This window comes from Rhinolophus sinicus, chromosome 16 (genome assembly GCF_057876585.1).
Source record: "Rhinolophus sinicus isolate RSI-liver-muscle chromosome 16, RSI-T2T, whole genome shotgun sequence".
Taxonomy (NCBI): domain Eukaryota; kingdom Metazoa; phylum Chordata; class Mammalia; order Chiroptera; family Rhinolophidae; genus Rhinolophus; species Rhinolophus sinicus.
In genome coordinates, this window is record NC_142516.1 from 102,106,558 (window position 1) to 102,132,241 (window position 25,684).

Sequence of the window (25,684 nt, forward strand, 5' to 3'; positions counted from 1 at the left end):
GGATGAAAAGCAGGTGAAGTATGCTGTAGGCCAGTTTATCACCCTGTGAACCAAATATGCAAACGCAATTTCCAAGCTTGATTTTGAGTCATTCAAAAGTTTAGGGGAGTTTTTCATCATGCCCCCCCATATGAAAAAACAAAGAAAACGTAATTTTCCAGTTTTGATAAAGGTTAATTTATTTGGGGCAGGAAAATAAAGAATTCTTACTCAACTTGAACAGTGCACAAAATGGATTTCCTTTGTGAGCCATGATTGTAGGGTTCTGTTTGATTTTTGCGTGTTTGGTAATTCAGTTAGATGCATTAAACCATGATGGTCATCTCTTTAATGGACTTGTGTTTTAAGGAACATTGATGTGAGTTGCCTGACCTTTTAGACTCAGTCTTTTTGAGTCTTATAAAACCAGGCACAGATGAGTAAAATGTCTTGGGTCAAAGGGCTATCACCATATTATGTGTATACACTCAGTTAATTTATCTTTGTTAATGGCTACATATAAAATAAGCTCTCAATGGGTAAAGTATATACTATTTCTGCAACATTCTATGAAACTATAAATATTTCAAAATAAGTTTCTTTAAGTAAGCTCACAAATTATCTCTCAGTTTTCTTCATGTCAGCTGACACCTATACCTCAGATTTCTGGCAGCTTTCTCCCAAGGTAAACTGCTGGTCACCAGTGGAATCAGACAGACAACAATGAGTAGATCAATTCATTACCAAAACTGGAGAAAAATACAAAGTCTTCAAAGCCTGTGTTTTACTTTAATGACCTAAGTCGATTATTTTCATTCATGTTTAAAACAAATGTAAACCTGTTGGCATGAGATTATTTCTCTACTGGAACCTCTGTTGTATAGGACACCCTCAAAACTCTACAGGTGACCCACAATCATGTCCTGATCTCCCTAAAATCTCCAGGCCTGATAATCATCTAATATATTCAGTCTAGTTACACCAATAGATGCTAACTCTGTAGTGGTTATAACAACCAAATACACTGAATTAAGACCAAATCAAATGGACAAGAAGCGATCATAAAGCAAATAGTGTCCAGAGTCAAGATTTGGTGGGAGATGGTAAAATAAACAGTAGGGCTAAACTCATCAAATTTTAGCCTCATGTGTTTTGTTTCATTTTGGTGCTAGTATTTTACCAGCTAACCTTCCAGGAAGTACATTTAGAAGTCATTTATATGGAAGACGAAGGAACTCATGCCTCAAGATGGACATGTTCATTAAGCAGTTTACCATAAGTATTTTTAATTTTTCAACAAAGCTATTTTGACCTGAAAACAATATAAATCTACAGATTAAAGAAACATGATCTTACTAAAAGGAAAAAATATGATGATATAAGAAAGTCAATATGATGAAGTTAGCTCTTCTTTGGAATTGTGTCAGTAGAGTTTGATGTGGAAAAATAACAGCAGTGGTTTCTGTTTTGTCCTTAACAGAACCCATCTTCTACTTTGGTGATTTTGAGTACTCTGTGGATGAGAGTGCCGGCTATGTGGAAGTGCGGGTGTGGAGAACAGGCACTGACCTGTCCAGGGCTTCTAGTGTCACCTTGAGATCTCAGAAAATGGACCCTCCCTCTGCCAATGGTGAGCAATTTCCTACAATAACTCTTTTGATTGTTCTACAATTTTCAATTTACCATAAGACAAAACACTTTAAAGCTAAAATACTTTACTCTTATTAAAGCAGTCTTATTGAATGGATTTTTTTTCCTAAAATTACTACTAAATGATAGGTAAATCAAGGCTCTATTTGCTACTGTGAGAAAATACAATTAAGAGTCATGAATCAGGGGCTAAGTTAAAAATACATTAAGTCAAAGACTAAGTTCTATTGCCTATATTTGCATGAATTTCTTCTCTACACTTGGCATATCTAACATTGTTGAATATTATGACATATATGCACAAGAATAAGCATACTGGCCACCTTCATAGAAATTTAATGAATTTTAAATATCATGTAGGTATGCATCTCCAATGTGGCTCCTGCCTCAGTTTAACCAAATGTCCCCATATATACTTCAGATCCAGAAGGCTTTTCCACACTGTATTATTCAAACTGTCCTAGTGGCACATGTCTGCTTTTTACTCTGGAATCTATATCTCCAAAAAGTTTATCATAAGGTTAAGGGCAAGTATAGGATTTGAAATTTCCTATTTTTTCTTTCTAAATTGCTACCAATATAAGCTCTCTTTTATTTTCGTACACGCACATGCATGCACACATGTACATCAGGCACATATTCATCACACAAAGAAAACAGGGGCCATACGATTTCAAAAGGCATCCTTAAGTTTTAACTTTTTTAATGTAGTGGAACCAGCATAGTGCTTTGCATGTGGTTGTGTCCAATCAATAATTGTTTAGCCCAATTAGTCATTTTATAAGAGAAAATTCAAATCAAAAAAGATAGAGATGACATTAAAGGTGAAGAAGCAGAGAGGAAAAAAAATACAAGAACCACAGTGGACTCAAATACAGAGATTTTTAAAAATGAATTAAAGACAGACACATTCACATATAGTTGCGTATTCAGAGGTGAAGTAGATACAAAATTGGAGAATTTATGAAAACAAAAAAGCAGTAGCACCGAACTACCATCCCCCACTTTTAGTCTTTATAGATGTAGTGCCTACAGATTAAAATAAAGCTTTATTTTTAACTACTCTAGACATAAATGGAGATGTCAACACTAGGTGTGTATCCCATGGTCTGAAAAATAATTAGCGAAAGACCAAATATGTCTTTGAGAATGACAGATTGCTCTCCTTACCTGGTGTTAATGTGGGTGGAGAGTATGAGACAAAAACTTATATATGAAATGTGTTGCTTTAAGCAGCAGGTTACCACACACCTAACTAGGATGTTCTCTAGTAGCTCACAAAAAGAAATATAGATATTTAACTATTGTTAACAAAATTTAAATGTATGTATTTCATATATAATTTACGATAATAATGTTTGATTGATATGCTGATTTTTAGACCAAATTTTTATTAGCTCCGTTTGAGAATTCCAAAATAAAGATGGAGAAAGTATAAGATACAAAGCAAAAATAACTAAAGCTAAAATGGATATTAGACATAGGTAAAACAAAGTTCAGAACCTGATCTTTGATCTGCCATCTCAATAACCAATGAAGACACTAATCTTTTTGTATTCCATTAAATGTGCTTTTCTGTAATGTTATACTAGTCTGTATTTTCAAAAGAATTATAAATACATCTAAATGATTTGCTTATCATAAGTATGTTTAAATTTAGTCAATCAAACTGAATAATTCTTTTGTTACTATTATAGCTGGAACAGACTATGTGGGAATTAGTCGTAATTTAGATTTTGCACCTGGAGTCAACATGCAGACTGTTCGTGTTATTATTCTGGATGATCTTGGCCAACCACTGCTGGAGGGAATTGAGAAATTTGAACTGGTGCTTCGTATGCCTATGAACGCTGCCCTCGGCAAACCCAGCAAAGCCACAGTGTCCATAAATGACTCTATCTCAGATTGTGAGTGTTTTCTAATTTATAATGATAAGTAAAATGATAAGCTAGACTTTATTATATAAATGTTAAGTAAGAAAATTAACTAGGGTTTATATACCTGTGTTAGTTTGTTAGAGCTGCCATAACAAAGTACTGCTGACTCAGAAATCTCTTGTATCACAGTTTTGGTGGCTTGGAATCCAAGATCAAGGTGTCAACATGGTTGGTTCCTTTTGAGAGCTATTAGAAAAAGGTCTGTTCCAGGCTTTTCTCCTTGGCTTGTAGATGGTCATCTTCTCCCTATGTATCTTTACATCATATTCTATATGTGTCTCTGTGTCCACACTTCCCCTTTTTAGAAAGTCACCAGTTATATTGAAAAGAGCCCATCCTACTGAGTTTTGTTTTACTTGATTACCCCTATAAAGACCCTCTCTCCTTACAAAGTTACATTCTCAGGTACTGGGAGTTAGGACTTCAACCTATAAATTTGCAGGGAAGACACAGTTCAACACATAACAATACCCTAACTGACCATATCTTCCTTTATCTGCCTGATTATTTTGGTAGAATTTATCTGTCTCAGAAGAAAAATTTTAGTCATCCTCTAAAATTAAAAACAAAATGTGATGCCATCGTCAATGTCTTGGTTGTGTCTCGAGTATTCCCCCATCACAGACTTCTGATCAAGATGGTGAAGTAGGTAAATGCTATACTTGCCTCCTCCCATAACCACATAAAAGTTACAACTAAATTATACACAACCAACTTTAACATCCATCTGAAGACTAGATGAATAGAACTACAGTATCTAAGAATATAAAGAAGCCACGTTGACCTGGTAGGACAGGCAGAGACAGAAACTGTTCCCACACCTACATGTGGTACTTAAGAATCAAGTGGAATATTTCAGCTGCGAGGGTCCCCCCTGAAGAGCAAGTGGTCCCAACCCCACACCAGTCTCATCAGCCCTAGTACCGAAAAGAGGAGTCCCCACAGCATCTGGATGTGAAAATCAGCTGGGACTCTGTCCAGGTTAAACAGAGGGCTGCTGTTGACCCAGGCATCTTTAAATGGCCTAAGGACAGACTCACTGGTACACAATCATCCTAAGCTCCAGTGGAAGGACAGAAGCTCAAAAAATTTCAGGGAGGAACTGAATTGCCTGCTTCAGGACAAGGGCTGGAGAGGCAGCTCTCTTCAGAGCTGAAGTGCTGGCAGGCATCAGTTTTCCTTTGTTTAGCCCTCTCCCCACACAGCTTACAGGTACAGGTAAGCTAAGGTACAGGTAAAACACACAGGGGACCCACCTAGATCATGTGTCTCAGGTGACAAGGGTGACTATACCATGGAGCCCTTCAGGACAACTACTACGTAAGTGCCAAATTTCAATCTCCATTTACCTGGCTAACACTGCTTGTCCCACCTGGTGATTTCCTGAGACCCCACCCTCTATAACTCACCCACCCAGCCTGAACCTCTTTCAGCAGCTCTTCCACACATATGGCCAGCCTTGGCCTGTGCTGTGAAGTTTCCTAAAATCTCTCAAAAGTCCACAAAAAACTGGTTGGCCTCAATGTGCCCTATACCCCTTGCTAAGAGGTCCCAAGCCCAGCACTAGTGGTAGCAGCCATGGTTTGCATCATAACAACTCCCAGGTGCCCCAAGGCCAGCACAGGGAGCAACAAACCACAAATCATTTTGTAGCTCCTACCAGGTGGCTCCAGGCCAGGAACAAAGAGCAGCTGATCTTGGTCAGCACCAGGCTCTCCAAAGAGGGTCCAGAACCAAATACCTGGTGGCTAACTTCAAACCACACAAGAGCACTACCCAATAAGCTCTACAAATGACACCCAAAGGGTGGACTCAGCAGGCACCAGAGCCCTACTAAAGGTAATTTTGCTCCCTGGGGTCAGCCCCTATGCAAGAACTCATCAGCTGGAGTCATAGCCAGTCCTCATAGCCAATCAGTGTGAGGGTCAATCCCATGCACTGATGTGCCAACAGCAATCAAGGCTCAACTACAACAGCAGGACACACAAAAACACACCACAGGGGACCCACCTAGATAATGTGTCTCAGGTGACAAGAGTGACTATACCATGGGGCCCTTCAGGACAACTACTACATAAGGCCACTCTGCCAAGACTAGGAGACATAGAGGATCTACCTAATACATAGAAACAAACACAGGGAGGCAGCCAAAATGAGGAGACAAAGAAACATGTCCCAAATGAAAGGAGAGTACAAAACTCCAGAAAAAGAACTAAACAAAATGGAGGCAAACAATCAACCAGATACAGAGTTCAAAACATTGGTTATAAGGATGCTTAATAAATTTAGGGGAAGAAAAGATGAATTCAGTGAAAATGTACACAACAAAACAGAGATTATTTTAAAAACAGTCAGAAATTAAGATTACAAAAACTGAAATGAAGAATATGCTAGAAGGAATCAACAGCAGATTAGATGAAGCAGAGGATAGAATCAGCCATTTGGAAGACAAGGTAGCAGAAGACACCCAATTGGAACAGCAAAAAGAAAAAAGAAGCATTTAAAAAATGAAGATAATTTAAGGGACCTGTGGGACAATAGGAAGTGTAACAAGATTATATCATAGGGAAGGAAAAGACCCAAGGGATTGAAAATTTATTTGAAGAAGTAATGACAGAAAACTTCCCTAACCCTGTGAAGTAAACAGATATACAAGTCCAGGAAGTGCAGAGAGTCTCAAACAAGATGAACCCAAACAGGCCCACACGAAGACCCATCATAATTAAAATGCCAAAGCTTAAAGACAAAGAAAGAATCTTAAAAGAAGCAAGAGAAAAGCACTTACTTACAAAGGAACTTCTGTAAAACTATTAGCTGATTTCTCAACAGAAGCTTTGCAGGCCAGAAGGGATTGGCAGGAAATATTCAAAGTGACGAAAAGCAAGGATTTACAACCAAGGTTGCTATACCCAGCAAAGCTATCATTTAGAATTAAAGGACAGATAAAGAGCTTCCCAGACAACACAAAGCTAAAGGAGTTCTTTAACACAAAAGCAGTATTACAAGAAATGTTAAGGGACTTCTTTAAAAGAAGAAAAAAATAGATAAAAAATGTGATTAAGAAAATATCTCAAAAAAAAAAAAAGTAACTCACTGACAAAGACAAACTCATAATAAAAGCAGTGGATCAACCAATTATAAAGCTAGTACCAAAAAAAACAAAACAAAAGTAGGAAGATCATGTGAAATTACAGCAGTAAATTAAGAGTTACACACAAACACACACAAAGAAAGAATTGACAAATATCTTCTCCCAACCAATGATACATTGATAAGGGGTTATTATCCAAAATATATTAAGAACTCATGCCACTTAACAACACACACACACACACACACACACACACACACATACACACAAATCTGATTTAAAAATGGGCACCGGACATGAAGAGACATTTCTCCAAAGAGGACATACACATTGCCAATAGACATATGAAAAGATGTTCAATGTCACTAATCATCACAGAAATGCAAATTAAAACCACAGTGAGATATTACCTCACGTCTGTCAGAATAGCCATCATCAATAAATCAACTGATAACAAGTGTTGGCAAGGATGTGGAGAAAAGAAAACCCTTGTGCACTGTTGGTGGGATTGAAAATTGGTGCAGGCACCTATGGAAAACAGTATGGAGGTTCTTGAAGAAATTAAAAATAGAACTATCTTATGACCCAGCAATTCCACTCCTGGGTATTTATTCAAAGAAATCCAGAACTAATTAGTCCAGAACTAATTAGAAAAGATATATGTATCCGGATGTCCATTACAGCATTATTTACAATAGCCAAGATATGTGTCCTTATGGACCTAAGTGTTCATCAAGAGATGAATAAAGAAGAGGTAGTACATATATACAATGAAACATTAAAAAAGAATGAAATCTTGCCATTTGCAACAACATGGATGGGCCTAGAGGGACATAAATCAGACAGAGAAAGACACATACTATATGATTTCACTTATATTGGAATCTAAAAAAACAAAATAAACAAACATGTGGAAACAAACTGATGGTTGCCAGATGTGATGGGGGTTAGGGGGCAGATTGAAAAAGGTGAAGGGATTAAGAAATACAAATTGGCAGTTACTAGTCACACGGTTTATGTAAAGTACAGCATAGGGAATAATATTGAATGTCAACTGTAACTGGAAAAAAAAAAAATTCCCTCATCATAGATGGGTAGAACCATATAAACTTGTATAGACCTTTAAGTATCAATGGTCTTTTTTCACTTCTCAACACAAGACACTTTCTGTTGCCTCTTTACACCCAGACACTCCACAAATTTCCCTAACAAGGTGCAAAAACATTGTTCTGAGACAACCAGCTCATGAACATGGCAAGGCTCTCTGGCACATCATCACAAGAAAATTCTGAATAATCTTCTACTATGATTATCTTGATGTTGATTGGAGCAGTCTAACCCACTGTCAGTGAGACCTATATTTAATTGACTTAGCATAGCTGTCATCTAAATATTTTATATATGTATAATATTATACTCATTGGCAACTTTTCCAACATCGTCTGGATAAACTATGCTTGTAATTATGTGCTCAATACTTAGAATATCAAGAAACCTGAGAAACTTATGATTAAATAACATATGTAGATACAAATATCTTAAAGTATGTGATTTTATCTACTATTTAGCATTTCAGTGCACCTCCCTACTCCACGAATAGGCAGTGCAAAATTTCAAAGATAAGGAAATCAAAACATTCAAAGTTTAGTCATTTGCTCAAGGCCAAAACACTGGCAATTGACTGACTGGGGGCTGGGACCCAATTCCTCTCACTTCAGTTGCATTATTCTTTCCACTAAATCAGGGTTTCTGAAATGCCATTTTTATTAAGGGAATTTCTATTCTCTTTGACCCGTGTGTGTTTGTTTCTGCAGTACCTAAGATGCAATTCAAAGAACGAGTATATACTGGCAATGAAAATGACAGGCAGATAGTTGCAATGATCCACAGGAGTGGAGATCTGCAGTACAGGTCCTCAGTGAGATGCTACACACGGCAGGGGTCTGCACAAGTGATGATGGACTTTGAGGAACGCCCAAACACTGATATCTCCATCATCGCATTTCTCCCAGGTAAGTATGAGCTTGAAATTTTAATTTGGAATTTGAGTAAGCCAAGTTTTAGCTGAGTAATATATATGAGGGACATGCAAGTTCTTCATTTCAACAAGCTTGTGACATAGTTTTATGTGCACTAAATGATAATAAGTTGAGGTAGATTGTAACAGGTTGAATGAATGTTCTTTTGGTTTCTGTATCAACTTACTGATTAGTTTCCAGTGAGGTATTATATTGTTTATTCAAAACTTATTCAGTGGTAATGGTCTATCACGTGTATAGATTTCACAATCCTGGGAGACAATGTTCAAATGACTGAAAGGAAAGGAAATTGCTGTCAGATTTTTAATATGTATCCAGTACCTTAAAATATTTGATCAATTTGATCCAGTAATTGGAATAGAAATTAGTACTGTAGTCAAATTAACAATGATTTGTACAAGACTGCTAAATTTTCTTCCTGATCATACGCTAGAAATTCATGAACAAAATTGGCATTTGCTCTTTTTTCCTTTTTTCCTAAGATGAATAACAGGACTTAAAGACAGATGTTAAAGAAATTTCCTATACAAGTAGCAGCCTGTCATTGCATATGTTCAAACATTTAGTCTTTCAATCAACAAATATTTACTGAAGACTGATTACATGCCAGACACTATTATTTGCACTGTTGATAAACCCGGGAAAAGGCAATATCCTTGCTTTGTGGTGCTATGTTCTCGTTGCAGATGTGTCTTTTTGGGCCTATGGGTTGTGCTTGACCTGCTGTCATTATTGTCTAGGAGAAACTGAAAAGCCTTGTACCCTTGAGCTGATGGATGACACACTCTATGAGGAAGTAGAGGAGCTCCGCCTGGTTCTTGGCACCCCACAAAGCAACTCTCCCTTTGGGGCTGCAGTTGGTGAACAAAATGAAACTCTGATAAGGATCCGAGATGATGCTGATAGTAAGAAGTCACTTCTTGTGCTCAGCTGTAAACTAGGAACTGAAATCTATCTATGTTAAAATTTTAGGTGGCTTAATAAATATCCCTCTCTTCTTGACAAGGATTTGAAAGTGATTGAGAAATAGGAAAAAGACTAAGTGAAATGGGGAATGAAATACAGCATTAAAACTAAAAGTTGATGCTGAAGAATAGAGTTTGTATATAAATACTGAGTCCCAAACCTTCATACCTCCTTCTTCCCCTGACACACCCTGGGATGCAGGCAGTCCTGAGTCAACAATTTCCTCCTTCTGCTCTCACTCTCAACGGCCTGCTCCCATAAAATGTTGGTACATAGAGACTGCCTAGCACATATGCTCTCTGAAGACTGGTTAATTCCTAAGGAAGGAGCTGGGCCACACACGCTCATTTGTTCCTAACACATTTATCTGTAATATTGAGTGAGGGACAGAGAGAAGCCAGGTGTATAATAGTAATTAAGCTCCTCCCACGTGGAAAGAAACATTAGAAAGGGAGAAAAAGCATTCCCCTTACAATTTAATTTGTCCCTGTTTCCCACAATTTTAGAGACAATTATTAAATTTGGAGAAACCAAATTTAGCGTCAGTGAACCGAAAGAACCAGGAGAGTTGGTGGTTATAAAGATTCCAGTGATTCGCCAAGGAGACACTTCCAAGGTTTCCATCGTCAGAGTCCACACCAAGGACGGCTCAGCCACCTCTGGAGAAGACTACCACCCTGTGTCGGAAGGTATGGAAGCTCCCAGGGCCTGTCTCCAGAGGGACAGTGCTTATACTATTGCTAGTGGAAGTGCCCTTGAGAAAAATAAGAGAAATACCCAATCAAAATCAAAATATACATACTCCTTTAAATTAATCTCCTTCATAAAAACAAAGACACTGGAATTTATTTCCAGGATTTTCCCTTTTGACTTACAGGGTATATGTGTTAGTACTTAGGGATATTTTAGTAGATCTGCTAGATGACTTTCGATTTTGAGTCTACTTTAACTTGTCATGGGTTTTACCTTTACTGTGGTAATCAGGTAGTAAATAATAACTTTCCTGGAATAGTCTATTACTTTGAAAATGTGCATAATAGCTGAGATCATCATAGTCATCATTTTAATTTATAGGACAACCACAATCTAAAACTTGAAGCTAGAAAATTTTGTGTTCATGGAAGGCAGTAAAAGGATTGGTGGAAACACCAATCACAGAGATCATGAATTCTCTGGGCCTTAGAAGCCCATTATGGATGCTTTTCATCCATCCCTCTCCTTCTTCAAGCTTATGGACCATTTCACCATTTACTTTTATAAGTAATTAAAACAAATCACTTTCTCTCTGTCTCTCTCTGTCTCTCTCTGTCTCTCTGTCTCTCTCTGTCTCTCTCTCGCTCTCTCTCTCGCTCTCTCTCTCTCTCTCTCTCTCTCTCTCTGTCTCTGTCTCTCTCTCTCTCTCTGAATTGTTTGCTGTTAGCATAGATATAAATTGATGTCCAAAAGTAAGTTTATGAATTATTTGGAGTTCTCCTTATCCACTTTGTTTCTAGTGTCTTACATTTCACTACCAACAATCATTAGTTCCTGGTGATCATACAGCTTCAAGCATCCATCTTGATCTCCTAACTTGTGAACACAACTTAGAAAATGATTGATAGTTATTACTGAATGAGTAATAAAGTTAATGCTACAATAGAAAACAATAGCATTCTACGAAGGAGCTTGTCGTTTCTTTACATATATGGTAAAAGTTTGATAAACTACTATAGAGCTTCAAAGTTATTCTCAGATTATTCTCTATATAAAAAAATGATAATATATTTGAACTAAATCAGATATAGCCCAAAATACTGCTTAGCTACTAAATTATAAAATCTAAAATAAAACTTTCTATAATGAGCAAGTTTTACATGTAAGAAACACCGTCTAAATATGCACAATATGACCTTTAGCAGAAAATGTTTTTCTTAGAAATAAAACAATTCTTTTTGCTAAAATAGAAACAAAATTATATCTATGTAGTAAACTGACAAATGAAGTCAGAAAAAAGTTAAATAACATTAAAGCAGCCTGTGTCTCTTTTATCCCATAAATGTCAACATTCTATTTATGTTTAGAATAAAAATTTAAGTAACCTTTTCTGAAACATATTCTCATTCATTTTATGGTCCAATTGAGGTCAGCCCTTTACAAACAAACAGAAAAACTTAAATGTAGAATAAAGGTTGAAATATTTTTGTGATAAAAATGTGTAAAGTGACAGATAAAGAGTAAAGTGATTGAGAAAACAACTGTTACCTAGCATGTGTGCTGTAAGAAAACAATCATAATTATAATAAATACTTAGGTTTTTAACTTCTTAGAATTGGGTCTGTACAATTTAGAGGGTTACAAAACTTGAATGCTTACAGAGCTAAGACAAGCAATGAAAATGAGTGAAGCAAGGGAATTGTGTGTGTATGTGGGGGTGGGGGTGGGGGAATGGAGGGATTGAAATGGTATTGAACCTGGAAGTCCATTCCCTGCTGAGAAAAAAAAAGCCTATACTATTATAGTCAGCCCTCTGTTGCAGGCAGAAAAGTTCAAAAGAACTAAAAAATTTATACTTTTCTATAAAATCCCCAGATTTTTAGAAACTAATTTTTTTGATGTGATGTCACACAGGTCAAACCAAACAAATTGGTGGGCCAGAAATGATCAGCTATTTTCATCCTTGGGAACAAAAGACTTAAGCTCTCTCAGGGTCTGAGGAATCTAAGACTAACAGAAATGTGCTAAGGCTAATGAGGAAACTGGTGGTATCTAAAAACAGAACTAATTTTAAAGATGAGTCTGGCTTACTAACTCAATTTTTTAAAAAACTTTTTTGTAATTTACAATTAAAAAAGAAGTAGGGAAAGAAAAATACATCGGAGACACATTCTCTTCTGCCACATTTTTAAGGACTTAAAATTTTGAATTATAATGATTGAACTGCAGTTAGATCTGAAAGCAGCATCTGTTGCCTTCTTTAATTGGAATACTTACGCAATATCTTCTTTATTTTCTCTGCTGAGCCAGTTTCTCAAAAGGTATAGTAAAACCAACAAAATAGTTTATTGAAGCTTCATAAGTATAGTCAGCTGCTTATTCATGAGTTCAATAAAATCAATTAATTTTTAGCATGTTCAGAATTTTTAAAAAGGGTTCATATAATTGGGTTTAATTTTCAAGACAATGAAGCAGTTCTTTTTAGCGAGGAAGAACAGGGGTGAGAGAAAACAATGCCATTAATATTTATGTTTTAAAAAACGTTTCCAAGTTTCCAAGATTAGCATCAAAACAACAAAAAGAAGAATTTGATATGTTGATAAAATCTTACCAATTTTATATCCAGCTTTTCTAGATATATACATAATGTAAATACTATTCATATTCAATAATACCTGTGATTGTATTCATTTCACTTACGTGCTGATGGTTTAGAAATTCTGGGAAACAGAAGTGAGTTTGTCTGGTTATATCCTGGTATTAGAACTGTTGATTGTCCATTCCATAAATCAGTATTCTTTTTCAAATTGAGGGTCAACAACTCAATTTAGTAGCTTATGATTAAAATTTTCTTCTGGATAAAATGGAATAGAATAGAAAACATTAGAGTCTAATGTATATGGTAAGAATAAGTGATGTTTTTTAAAGATTTTATCCCATTTTATTCACTCACACACACACACACACACACACACTGGGCCACAATGTAAAATATATTTCTCGTGGTGGGAAATACTACCAGAAAAACATAACAAACACTTCTCATATTCACATGTAAAAGATTTAAATCTGTGATTTTGCATTTGTAGAAATCGAGTTTAAGGAGGGAGAAACTCAGCACATTGTTGAAATTGAAGTTGTCTTCGATGGGGTTAGAGAGATGAGAGAGGCCTTCACTGTTCACCTGAAACCTGATGAAAATATGGTAGCAGAAACACAGGTAAGTAATAAAATGCAGGTATAAATTCATGGCCAGCATTTTATCAGGGAAACTGCGTGTAAGCATCACATAGTGTACAATAAAGTAATGGGACTTCATACAAGCATTATATAAAGGAGATACACATAATCCCTTTCACCTCCTAAATAAATTTTGTTCCTATTAGATCATAATCAAGAAATTCCTGTCTTTCTTTGAAAAATCGTGTTTGTAGAAACTCAAAGACTAGAGTCCCCAAGCCCACATCAGCCCATTTACCCTCTCCTATCTCTGTCAATAACGACTGAATTTAGGATTAACTTCCAGAAAGAAAGCATCATCTCAGCACAAAAGTGAGACTATTAATTCAGTGTGACAACTCATTAAAACATGCATTTTAACCCACAAAATAGTTTGCTAATCCTCAAAATGCCACCTTTTCATCCTACCTTTATTAAATTGATATCCATAGCCTCAGTGACTAAAATGTTACAGTTCTAATACTTCTTTTCTGTGTTTGTTTAGTTTATATTTCATCAGCAACCAGATTTTCTTTAAGATAAATATCAGTGCCACAGAATTTCGACCTTTAAACCTAAAATAACTTTTAACACAAATTAATTTTAGGAACAGACCAATGTTTATAATATCTATGCTTAAATTTACTCTATTTCTTGGATTATTTGTTTCACTATTAGTAAGAGATCAAATTGGAGAGATTTCCTCCCTTAAGTATTAGTTATCGTTTTGTAATTTTTACTATTTGATGGTATTTCTACTACAGTGTCTTGCTTTTCTTTAAAGTCATATTTAAAACTCAAGTAGTATGGGCAGGACATCTTTGGGATAAGTCTTGGTCACATTAAAAAAAATGAGTCTTTTGTTGTTACTTTTATGGGTCATTATATTAAACTTTTGAGTGAAAGGAACAGAGAGTCCCTCAAATCACTTTGAGGAATAAAAGCTTCTTTTACACGTATAAATATAGACTTGGAAACTGTGATAGTCAGATATTGGAAGGTTATTCAGGAGCTAAGGCAAATTTATCAGCAAAGTGTTCTGATCACCTTACCAGCAGCACATGTTCACAGGTTCCTCTCCTGTCATGACTCAACTTCTCCCTCTGTCTGTGCTTGTGGCTGTGCCCTGGCCTCTGCCAGGTTAAAGCTTTGCTTTTTATTGGCATTCACTTTAGCATGGCCCATGCTATTACATACAGTCTCCCTCCACATAAGGATCTACCTTCTCTCAGGGTATCTTTCAGCTTTCCTCCTACTATCAACTAATTGACTTTTTCATGGATCTTCTACTTCATAACCCCAAGACAGAGTTAGCTACTTTTCATCACAATTTGGAGAAAAAATTAGAACCCAAATACCTTGTGAGCCACTGGCTAAGCCAGGCTGCCCTGGGCTCAGTTACCCTCCCCATAAGATATGGCCAAGGTGCCAGGATCACGTGGAAAAAATGACGTAGAGCCTGTCACTCTGCTGGGGCTCTGTGTGTGACAGTTTTCATCATAATGAAACCAGGGACTTGCCAAGCATGTGGCGTTGTCCTACACAGGAGAAGCACCAAGAATCAAATATTTCAATAATTACAGATAATTATCATTTCCCTCTAGGTGACCAAAGCCATTGTGTATATAGAAGAAATGAACAGCATGGCAGATGTCACTTTTCCTTCTGTCCCTCAAATTGTGTCCTTACTGATGTATGATGACACTTCCAGAGCTAAAGAGAGTGCTGAACCTGTGTCTGGCTATCCTGTCATCTGTATCACAGTGAGTAGGAAATTGAGGAAAATTATAAAATCATTATTTAAAATAATTATAAGCTTAACCGATGTAGTATTGGCTTTGTCATGAAGAAATAAAAGTGGGGAAATACTATAAGGATTAAGCTTTGAACTTTGGAAAGGAAAATATAACATTAATCAAATAAAGCTCTCATTTTTCTTCTTTATTCAATAGAAGTTTATTAACCAATGTCCACTTAGTGTGTTTTCTCATGTTATCTCAGAGTCTGTCACTGATAGAAAAATAAATAAGGTTTGAACTCTGTACTCAAGGAAATTAAAAATAAGGAAGAGAAAAATGTATAAGAATTAGTTATTATAGAACAAGATGTAATCATTATCACGAGAAAAATGCAGCTCCATGTGTGAGAAAAGGCTTGGGATGGTCGGGAGGAATTTCAGTAGATTAAGAGAAGAGCCAGATAAGGAAAAGTCATTCCAGGAAGAAGTGATTGCATCACAAGCTACATCTAGAAGAATAACATAAAAAAATGGCATATTATCATAACACTTTTACTTGCCTATTTGACTCTAAATTATAAGTTTCTTGTGAGCAAAAACTGGGACATATTTATTTTTATGTAAATATGTACAATGACCTACATAAAATAGGTACAAAATAAATGTTTATTGAATTTACACGGCAAAAAATAATAATTTGGTGCCAAGTCATAGAGGTCTTTAAATGTTATGTTAAGGAATGTGGACTTCATTTGTTGGTTAGCCGGGAGTTCTAGTGCAGAAGAATGTCATGAAAGGAGAGGTTGTGTTGGCATGCTACTATGGCAGCAGTATGTCACTTGACTAGAAAGGCCCTGATTAGGCAGGTGGTGCTTGGAATGGGAAGGAAGGGACCAACTTAAGAAACATTGCAAAAGAAGAATCAACCAAGTTTACTGACCTCCTGGATGTGAGGGGCAAAATGAGAGTGAGGAGAGAAGGAGGGAAGGAGAGACGAGGGATAGAGAAGGAACAAGGATGATTGGGCAGCTCTGAGGATTCAAGAGATAATGAAATGAATAATGCTTTTACGTGTATCAAGTTAGAGGTGGAAACGTCCAAAAGCTATTTGAAATGCAAGATTAGAGTTCATGAAAGCTACCATGGCTAGGAATAGAAATTTGAAAGTTGCATGAATAGCATGTAGAAATGGGGAAAAAGGCATCAGTGAAAACACTATGAGAGGAATGATTTACTCATTTTTCTGTACTGTGCCCGTAACGCAGTTCTTTGTTTTCCATAGGCTTGTAACCCTAAATATTCAGACTATGACAAAACAGGCTCTATTTGTGCGAGTGAGAACATCAATGACACCTTAACCCGGTACCGATGGCTGACTAGTGCACCCACGGGCGCTGACGGTGTGACCAGCCCCATGAGAGAAGTGGACTTTGACACCTATTTCACGTCATCCAAGATGATTACTTTAGACTCCATATACTTTCAGCCTGGCTCCAGAGTGCAATGTGCAGCTCGTGCAGTCAATGGCAACGGCAACCAAGGCCTGGAGCTAATGAGCCCCATCGTGACCATCGGCAGAGAAGAAGGTAACGTATTGCCGTGTTCACATGCAGATCCCCGGAATACTGTGGAATATTCTAAATGTCTAGTTCTGGTTATTGATTCTTTCGAATGCCCCCATGTAGTCCATAATACTCTCTAAAGTACTTAAAAATGATAATCCACTTTTACAAACATATTCATTAGAAAACAGGTATTCATTCCCCATTTTTTAACCACCTATCATATGCCAGAGTTTTTGCTGGCATGCAAGTACTGCGTGCTGGCAATAAGAAAAAATAAAGCAAGATTCCTGTCCTCGAGGAGTTCACACTCAAGCTGAGGGCACAAAGTTTAGTCTGGATAGGTCACATAAATGCAGAAGTAGTAGTGGTTAGTTCTATCCTGAGTGGGTCAGGGAAAGTTTCATCAAAGAGGAGATGCTTAATCTGAATCCTGAAAACAGCAAAGAAAAAAAGCATGAGCAATGACCCATAGAAGCCCGAAAAAAAAAAAAAAAGGAATATTCTGGAAACTATAAGCAGAGAAATGGGAGGCATGTGAGAGGGAGACATGAAAGGATCAAGAAATGAAGCAGATAGTATAGGAGGGTCAGATCTGGACAGCTTGGTTCATATTCGATGCCAAGGCACTCTAAGCTGGTTGTTGGATCGGTAGGAGTTTGCTGGGGCCAGGAAGGGAAGGACAGTCCAGGTAGAGAGGTATGTCCAAGTGCCCAGACCTCATTATTACTATTACTAGAAAATAATAGTGCCTGTTTTAAAAATATTCTTTTGGTATTGTCTGTTATCTTCTTTTAGCATAAATATGTTCAATTTTAGGTCTTTGTCAGCCCCGGGTGCCAGGGATAGTGGGAGCAGAGCCATTCTCAGCGAAGCTGCGCTACATGGGCCCCGAGGACCCAGAGTACACAAACCTTATCAAGCTCACTGTCATGATGCCACACACAGATGGTAGGTGATGGGGGTAAGCAAATGCGTGGAAGTGGGAAGTGGTTTGGGCGCCTCATTACCTGGTTTATTTTACTGAAAACTCTAAATAACCAAGCAGACAATAAGTGCTCAGTTCGCAACTTGAGTTTCAAGTCTTTCTGCTTCCTTCAAGTCTTTCTGCTTTCTTTCTCCCAGTTATTTTTAATAAATTTTATTGGGGAATATTGAGGAACAGTGTGTTTCTCCAGGGCCCATCAGCTCCAAGTCGTTGTCCTTCAATCTAGTTGTGGAAGGCACAGCTCAGCTCCAAGTCCAGTCGCCCGTTCTTCAATCTTTAGTTGCAGGGGGCACAGCCCACCATCCCATGCAGGAATTGAACCAGCAACCTTGTTGTTGAGAGCTCACACTCTAACCAACTGAGCTATCTGGCTGCCCCTCCGGAAGCTCAGTGGCAGCATGTTGTTTTCAATCCAGTTGTGGAGGGCGCAGCTTACTGGCCCATGTGGGAATCGAACAGGCAACCCTGTTGTTCAGAGCTTGCACTCTAATCAACTGAGCCATCCGATTGCCTCTCTGCCCAGTTTTTTAAAGTGTGACAATTTAATCATTCTCTGAAATTAGATAAATTTAATACATGTCCAAACACAATGAAACAAAACATTGGTTAACATGCTAGCTTTTATGAAATAGCACAAACGTATCTTCAAAACTCTTGAACTTGGACTTACAGTAAAGCATTTTGGTATCTCAGTGCTCACTTTCAGCATATATTTGCTATTTCATAGCTGTAATTTTATAAATCCCCCAATGTTTATTGCAATAACTAAGACATTTCCTAAGCAGTAAAATAAAATTAAAAATGCAACTAACAGTATTATTTTTTGTGTTCATTTTCTCTGGGTATGGAAGTGTGGCCAGAATTTGTGAGTCAATACCTTTATCCACTCTTTATGAACATTTCCCCAAATACAGAAAGACATTTTCAAGCTGTTTTCCACTCAATTCACTTTATTAGTGAAGTGTTAGTATTAGTTTTATTACTTATATTTTAAGTAGCTAAGGGAGAGGAAACATTAGGTACCTTTAGGAACTACAAGGTAGTTTCTACCTCCGTCAGAAAAAGGACATCATTTTACTTTGTGCTTGTTACAAACCCAAAATTTTGTTGGTAGGGGGTAGAGGTAGGTGGACAGGAGTCTGTACAGCATAACGTTGGTCCCACATTTGACCATTCTATCTTTAGGATCCTCTTTTGTTTGTTTGTTTTAATATTTTTTTTTATTTTTTATTACATTTGACATACAATATTATATTAATTTCAGGTGTACAACATAGTGATTATATAACTTACATTTATTTAACTTACAAGGTGATCATCCTGATAAATCTACCGAGTTTCCCCGAAAATAAGACCTAGCCAGACAATCGGCTCTAATGCATCTTTTGGAGCAAACTTAATGTAAGACCCAGTAGTATATTATATTATATTATATTATATTATATTATATTGTATTATATTATAAAGACACGGTCTTCCTATAAGTAAAATAAGACGGGGTCTTATATTAATTTTTGCTCCAAAAGACGCATTAGAGCATTGTCCGGCTAGGTCTTATTTTCAGGGAAACACGGTAGTACCCATCTAACACCATACATAGTTATTACAATATTATTTACTATATTTTTTGTGCTATCCTTTATATCCCCATGACTATTTTGTAACTACCAATTTGTACTTCTTAACCACTTCCACTTTTTCACCCACTCCCCCAACCCTCCTCCCATCTGGCAACCATGAAAAAGTTCTCTGTATCTATGAGTTTCTTTCTGTTTTGTTTGTTGATTTATGTTGTTCTTTAGATTCCACATATAAGTGAAATCATACGGCATTTGTCTTTCTCTATCTGACTTACTCCACTCAGCACAGTACCCGCTAGGTCCATCCAATTTGTTGCAGATGACAAGATGTCATTCTTTTTTATGGCTGAGTAATATACCATTGTATATATGTACCACCTCTTCTTTATCCATTCTTCCACTGATGGACACCGAAGTTGTCTGTGCTCATTTTGGACATGTGACTCGGGTGCAAAGAGCTGAGGAGAGACCCATCAGGCAAAAACAGACCTACAACAGTCAGTGGCTAAGGGTGGAAGAGTCAAATAATATCTTAGTATCATCCTGAAAATAGCTTTAATGTTACAGATCTCCTGAAAAATTCCCAGGACCCCCAGGTGTCCTAAGATACCTCTTTGATAATCACTGCTCTACAGTATTTTATAAGACTTCTCTTCTCAAGACATAAAGAAATTATAGTGTTCTAAGCCCTTTGCTATTAGTGAGGATGGTAACAATGATTATAATTTCTTGTAGGCATGCTCCCCGTTATCTCCACTAAAGAGCTTTCCAATTTTGAGCTCACCCTCAGCCCTGATGGCACAAGGATTGGAAACCACAAGTGCTCGAATCTCCTGGATTATAGTGAAGTAAAGACCCATCATGGTTTTTTGACTGATGCTACAAAGAATCCAGAAATAGTTGGAGAGACATATCCTTACCAGTACAGTTCATCTATCAGAGGTTCCAGTACCTTACGATTCTACCGAAACCTAAACTTAGAGGCCTGTTTATGGGAGTTTGTTAGCTACTATGACATGTCAGAACTTCTCACGGACTGTGGAGGCACCGTTGGAACAGATGGACAGGTATGAGTTTTTAACACTTGAGCTTTGTTCACTGATAAATCAGTTTTGTTTTGTTCACTTACATAGATTTGGACTAAATCCCAACTCCAGTCGTCCATCTTGGTGATATAGGTCATTAGGTATAAGAGAGACCAAATAATTGGGTTGGGTGATGTGCAAATCTGTGTCTATTTCTGGAGCAATGTGTCAAAATATATGCACTTTTTTTAGCAATGCTCTGAATCTGCTCTGACATTTTTAAAAATACAAATGCTAATTACTCTTCAAAGTATACGTTATCCTTTCTTATGTATATGTATAGATGCCTGTGATGTATCATAAACCATCTACAGTAAGGATTTATAATCCTCAAGATCAATCTAGTTTTTTTCCCTCTTTACTATCTTTCTTCTTCCCCTACCTTCTAGCTTTCTCTTCTATCCTATTTTTCTTCTCTTTCTAGTTTTCTCCCCATTTCCACCCTCCCTGTTTCATTTCTCCATCACTAACATAGTCAAAAGTATTTTCATTAAAAGCTCAAGATTATTTCTACTCTACAATCAATGACTCATCTTCATACTACACAGACAGACATTTACACATAAAGTACACACACACATAATCCCCCACCACGACCACCACCATCATCATCAACAAAGTTGTTGTTAAAACGATAAGTAAGCAAGGTCTTCATTCGTGGTTATAATAGAGAATATAAAATATGTAGGGCATAGTCTAGAATTGTAGTAAATATTTGAACTAAAGCAGTGCTCTGACCTACCTGGGGTGAACAGAGTTTATGTAGATAGGCATATATATTAATATGTTGCATCATACCTAAGATATATCATGTCTTTGAAGACTTAACTAAGGTGAGTTCAGATATTTTCTATTCTGTATTCCTAAAGTATTAAAATATAAAACAAGTAGTAGCAAGAGAAATGTAGATAACTCACTATCAGTTTAATCCCACAGCAAAGCTGTGAAACTTGGCAAGTTCAGCTGGTATTGATGTTGAATGGGTAGCCATATGTTATTATGTCTGGGAACTATTGGACTCAAAGGTAATGAGACATTTTCTTAACCACCTCCTCTAAGAGCAGCAAAATAGTCAAAAACTTGCATGGATTAGTAAAAATACCAAATAAGAACACCAACAGAAAGACAGGTGGACCAGTGGAGGAGCCTGGATATTGGAATCAAACCAATACAGACCTAAATTTGGCTCTGACATTTTCTAACTTTGTGTCCTTGGGCAAGTTAGTTAAGCCCTCAGAAGTGTTACTTCTTCAGATCCCTCTTCCCCAACCTGTCTTTGCCACCTGAAAGAAACGTGAAAGAAAATATAGTCCTATCCCCAAAATAAAAATAAAGACTCATATTAACAAATCTACCTCAGCCTTTTCATTTATAGTCAAATAACTCTAGTTCCTTTAGCTCTTCCCCACAGAGCTTGTTTTCAATTCATTATTAAATCATTCTTTTTTTCCCCCCAGTTGTTCTTGTCTCAGGATCTTTCGTGTTTTATTTTTTGTTTTGTTTTGTTGTTGTTGTTGTTGTTTTAAGATTTTATTTGGGGAAGGGGAACAGGACTTTATTGGGGAACAGTGTGTGCTTCCAGGATTTTTTTCCCAAGTCAAGTTGTTGTCCTTTCAGTCTTAGTTGTGGAGGGCGCAGCTCAGCTCCAGATCCAGTAGCCGTTGCTAGTTGCAGGGGGTACAGCACACCATCCCTTGTGGAAGTTGAACTGGCAACCTTGTGGTTGAGAGGATGCGCTCCAACCAACTGAGCCATCTGGGAGTTCAGCAGCAGCTCAGCTCAAGGTGCCGTGTTCAATCTTAGATGCAGGGGGCACTGCCCACCATCCCTTGCGGGACTCGAGGAATTGAACCGGCAACCTTGTGGTTGAGAGCCCACTGGCCCATGTGGGAATCGAACCGGCAGCCTTCGGAGTTAGGAGCACGGACTTCCAACCGCCTGATCCACTGGGCTGGCCCTCAGGATCTTTCTTAAGTCACAGGATCTACTGGCATAAACAAAACTGGATGGAGTCATAGGATTAGATTAGTTCTAGGTCTTCTTTGTTAAAGTCACTTGGTACCATGGACTTTCTCTGTGGTTCTCGTCTAGTTTATAGTCTGTTTTTACCCTCAAAGATGTTTTCTGTCTTCTCTGGCAGCAGTTTTATATCTTTTATATATGCAACCCAGATAGCCTGCTCTAGTGAAAACCCTGCATTTACCTACTTAAGCCTTATTATATCTGCCCACTTCTCCAATGTATCAAGGGCATTTCAGTGCAAATCATGCCCTCTACTGTGTTCATCTCTGTAAAACATTAAGCTAAACTGACTATACTTTGCTGGGGTTTTGTTTATCACAGTTACTCTATTTAATTTTTTAAGTTCAGTATGTTTTTCTTCCCAATGCCATTGCTGGCTAGAAAACTCATTGCTATGCTTCTGTACTTGAGCTGCCAAAAATTCTATTTCATTAAGTGAAAACTGGCAACTTGCAGGTTTCAGTTAAATTGTGCCTGCCTGAAAGGCTTAAGTTACATAATACTAGGAATAAAAGAGAGTGCAATATAAAATTATCAAACCATCCAATTCTTAACCAATTTGTGTTATTTTCTTAAGTAATGTAGCCAGCTTACTGTATGAATTTCTAATGAAAAATTCTTTTTGCTTTTTCATTCTTGAAAACATATTTAGATTTTTTGGATAGATACCAAATAAATTTGAATTTAAAAAATAAATAAATAAAGATAAATAAATTTAACAGCATAACCATAATGATTGACATCATAGAGGTGACTAGATTTAGTGTAAAACATTGAAATTTCAGGATCTTGTTATCAAATTCTAAAAGCTTTAGTGTAAATGAGAATACAATGTAATAAAACATATTCCTTTTCTCTTAGAGTGAAGCTCAGAGGAGCCCATCTTGGTTTCCCCTACTTTCTTCCTTGGACTTAAATTTCTACTACTCCCCCCACTATTGCTATTCTCCTTACTAATCCCAACCCCTGGCCCTCATCACCCACCCCACACACGTTCTTTAAATATAGGTGAGGGAGAAGAAAATATAAATTAAGGTATAAGAAATTTAACCCTTTGAGATATTCCCTAATTTTGCCCATTAGTTTTGAGGTCTAGAGAAGAGATAATATCTAATAATAGTACTAACAATAACAATAATGATAATAATTATATTTATTTAATATTTAATATACATATGTGCCTGCCATTTTTCTAAGGACTTTATATATTTCCATTAATTCTGTTCTCACGACACTGACACAACTAGTAATTTTGTCCCCTCTTTAGAGATGAGGAAACTGAAGCAAAGAAAATTCAAATAACTTGTCCAAGTTCATGTCACTTGTAAGCCTGTGCTCTTAACCACATCATGGTACATATCTGGACATTTAATTGAGTGAACTAAAATGTCATTTAATTGGGTAAATGTGAAGCGTGGATATGATCACTGATGCAATTGCAAGAGAGACAAATGAACTTTTTCCTCTGTACCAAAAAGAACAAGAATGCTGCCCAACAGCTGTCATGAAAATGTATGCCAGATTACTTCCACACCCACTGTTGGTAAAATTATGCAAATGCGTGTCTTAGTAACAGTGGACTACAGCTTCACCTGAGTACAGGCAGATCAGATTGAAATGAAAACATATTTTATGAGACAGCACATAAAGGAAAGCAAACCAAATTGTTGGTGAACACATGCTACTTTAGAATTTCCAAAGTTCTACTAACCTTTTCATTTCTGCATTTAGGATGAGGAAAACGGGCAAAAATAAAGGTAAATCATCAAAATGGGCTAACTGCTTCATAGCAGCTTGATAGTTTTGCCCACTCCATTGGACAAGAGCACCTTCAGGAAACCAAGCTCACCCAGGCCTATTTGTCCTCTGCAAATTCCACACAGCCCTGGCCAAGCATCTAATAATGTGAATTTCCTCCTTCTATTCCTTTTCTAGACTTGGCACCTTAGATTGAGATAATCACTGTGCACACACATTTTACCAACTTGTAATTGCTGTAGCCAGGAACAACATGATGCAGAACGGATTTTTTTTCCCCATATGTTCTTAGCTAAAGCTATTGCCATGACAGATTGCCAGTCTCTGCATTTTTCTTTGTCATTAAAAAGCTGTTTCTAACACACTCTAAAAGGGTTTTATGCCTTTCTCAACCTCTCATGTTCAGATTATTTAATTTATAAGAAACAGTGGCCAAATGGAAAGAATCACCTGAAATATCTAGGATAGTAATCTGTTAACAGCAAATGAAGTATAATTAAGTTTTATGCAGTTTGACTACAGCTAGTTTTAGCTGGCTTTAAGACTACCTCTGCTTTTGCCACCGGATTCACTGTGCATTCATAAATTAAAGAAATAGTCAATGAACACCTACTCTGTGCCAGGAACCATAGCAAGTACCTGGTGAGGACTTCACACACAGAGCTTACACTTCAAAAAAATAGAGTTATTAGAGTCAAATCATCACTCTTATAAAAGTTCAGAATTTTACTTACAAGATAAATAAATGTGGAATTTCTCTAATGATATTTAATGTTAATATCATTTTCTGTAAACTCATAGACACAGACAACAGTTTAGTGGTTACCAGAGGGGAAGGGGGAAGGTGAATGGTAGAAGAGGGTAGAGGGGGTAAAGAATCTTAACTCACACTTTGTTAGGTAAACAGCAACTGATAACATTGCTCAAGGATCATGAATAAGCTGCAAAAATGCAACCCCAATTACAGTTTTCATTTGAAATATGAAATTATAGTGTACTTATGAAAAGACATGGTATAATTTTGGAAAAGTAAACATTTTTTCTTAGTCGCTTGGTTTGAGAAATAATTTTTCTTCCTTTTTACTATGTTTGATTTAGAAATATGGAACTTGGGGGCTAGAGTATCTTTAGAAGTCATCTCTTTGCATCCCACTATTTTGCACTTAGTACATTGATTTATTCTTTTTCATATGTAAGCCACTCTAAATCCTTTTGCAAGAAATAGCAAGAAGAATCCAAAATGTATAACTTTCATAAGGTATGTTGCTTCCTATTGTATCAAATATGTCAATTAATTTTTCAATAATGTGGGGTTTTTTAAATGGAGCTAATGATATCACTTTGGAAACCTGGAGAACTAAAAATATGTAAAAAAAA

The 25,684-nt window shown here is 36.9% G+C and overlaps 1 protein-coding gene across 1 annotated transcript in view; it reads left to right on the forward strand.

The window, feature by feature from the left end:
- Positions 1–25,684, forward strand: part of FREM2 (FRAS1 related extracellular matrix 2) — a 166,859-nt gene that overhangs the window by 123,916 nt on the left and 17,259 nt on the right. The window contains exons 7-16 of the mRNA XM_019753570.3: positions 1,460–1,609; positions 3,327–3,536; positions 8,472–8,669; positions 9,437–9,601; positions 10,169–10,351; positions 13,445–13,575; positions 15,179–15,337; positions 16,595–16,898; positions 17,694–17,825; positions 20,178–20,509. Of these exons, the coding sequence (XP_019609129.3) occupies positions 1,460–1,609; positions 3,327–3,536; positions 8,472–8,669; positions 9,437–9,601; positions 10,169–10,351; positions 13,445–13,575; positions 15,179–15,337; positions 16,595–16,898; positions 17,694–17,825; positions 20,178–20,509 (1,964 nt within the window). The remainder of the gene's footprint in view (positions 1–1,459; positions 1,610–3,326; positions 3,537–8,471; positions 8,670–9,436; positions 9,602–10,168; positions 10,352–13,444; positions 13,576–15,178; positions 15,338–16,594; positions 16,899–17,693; positions 17,826–20,177; positions 20,510–25,684) is intronic.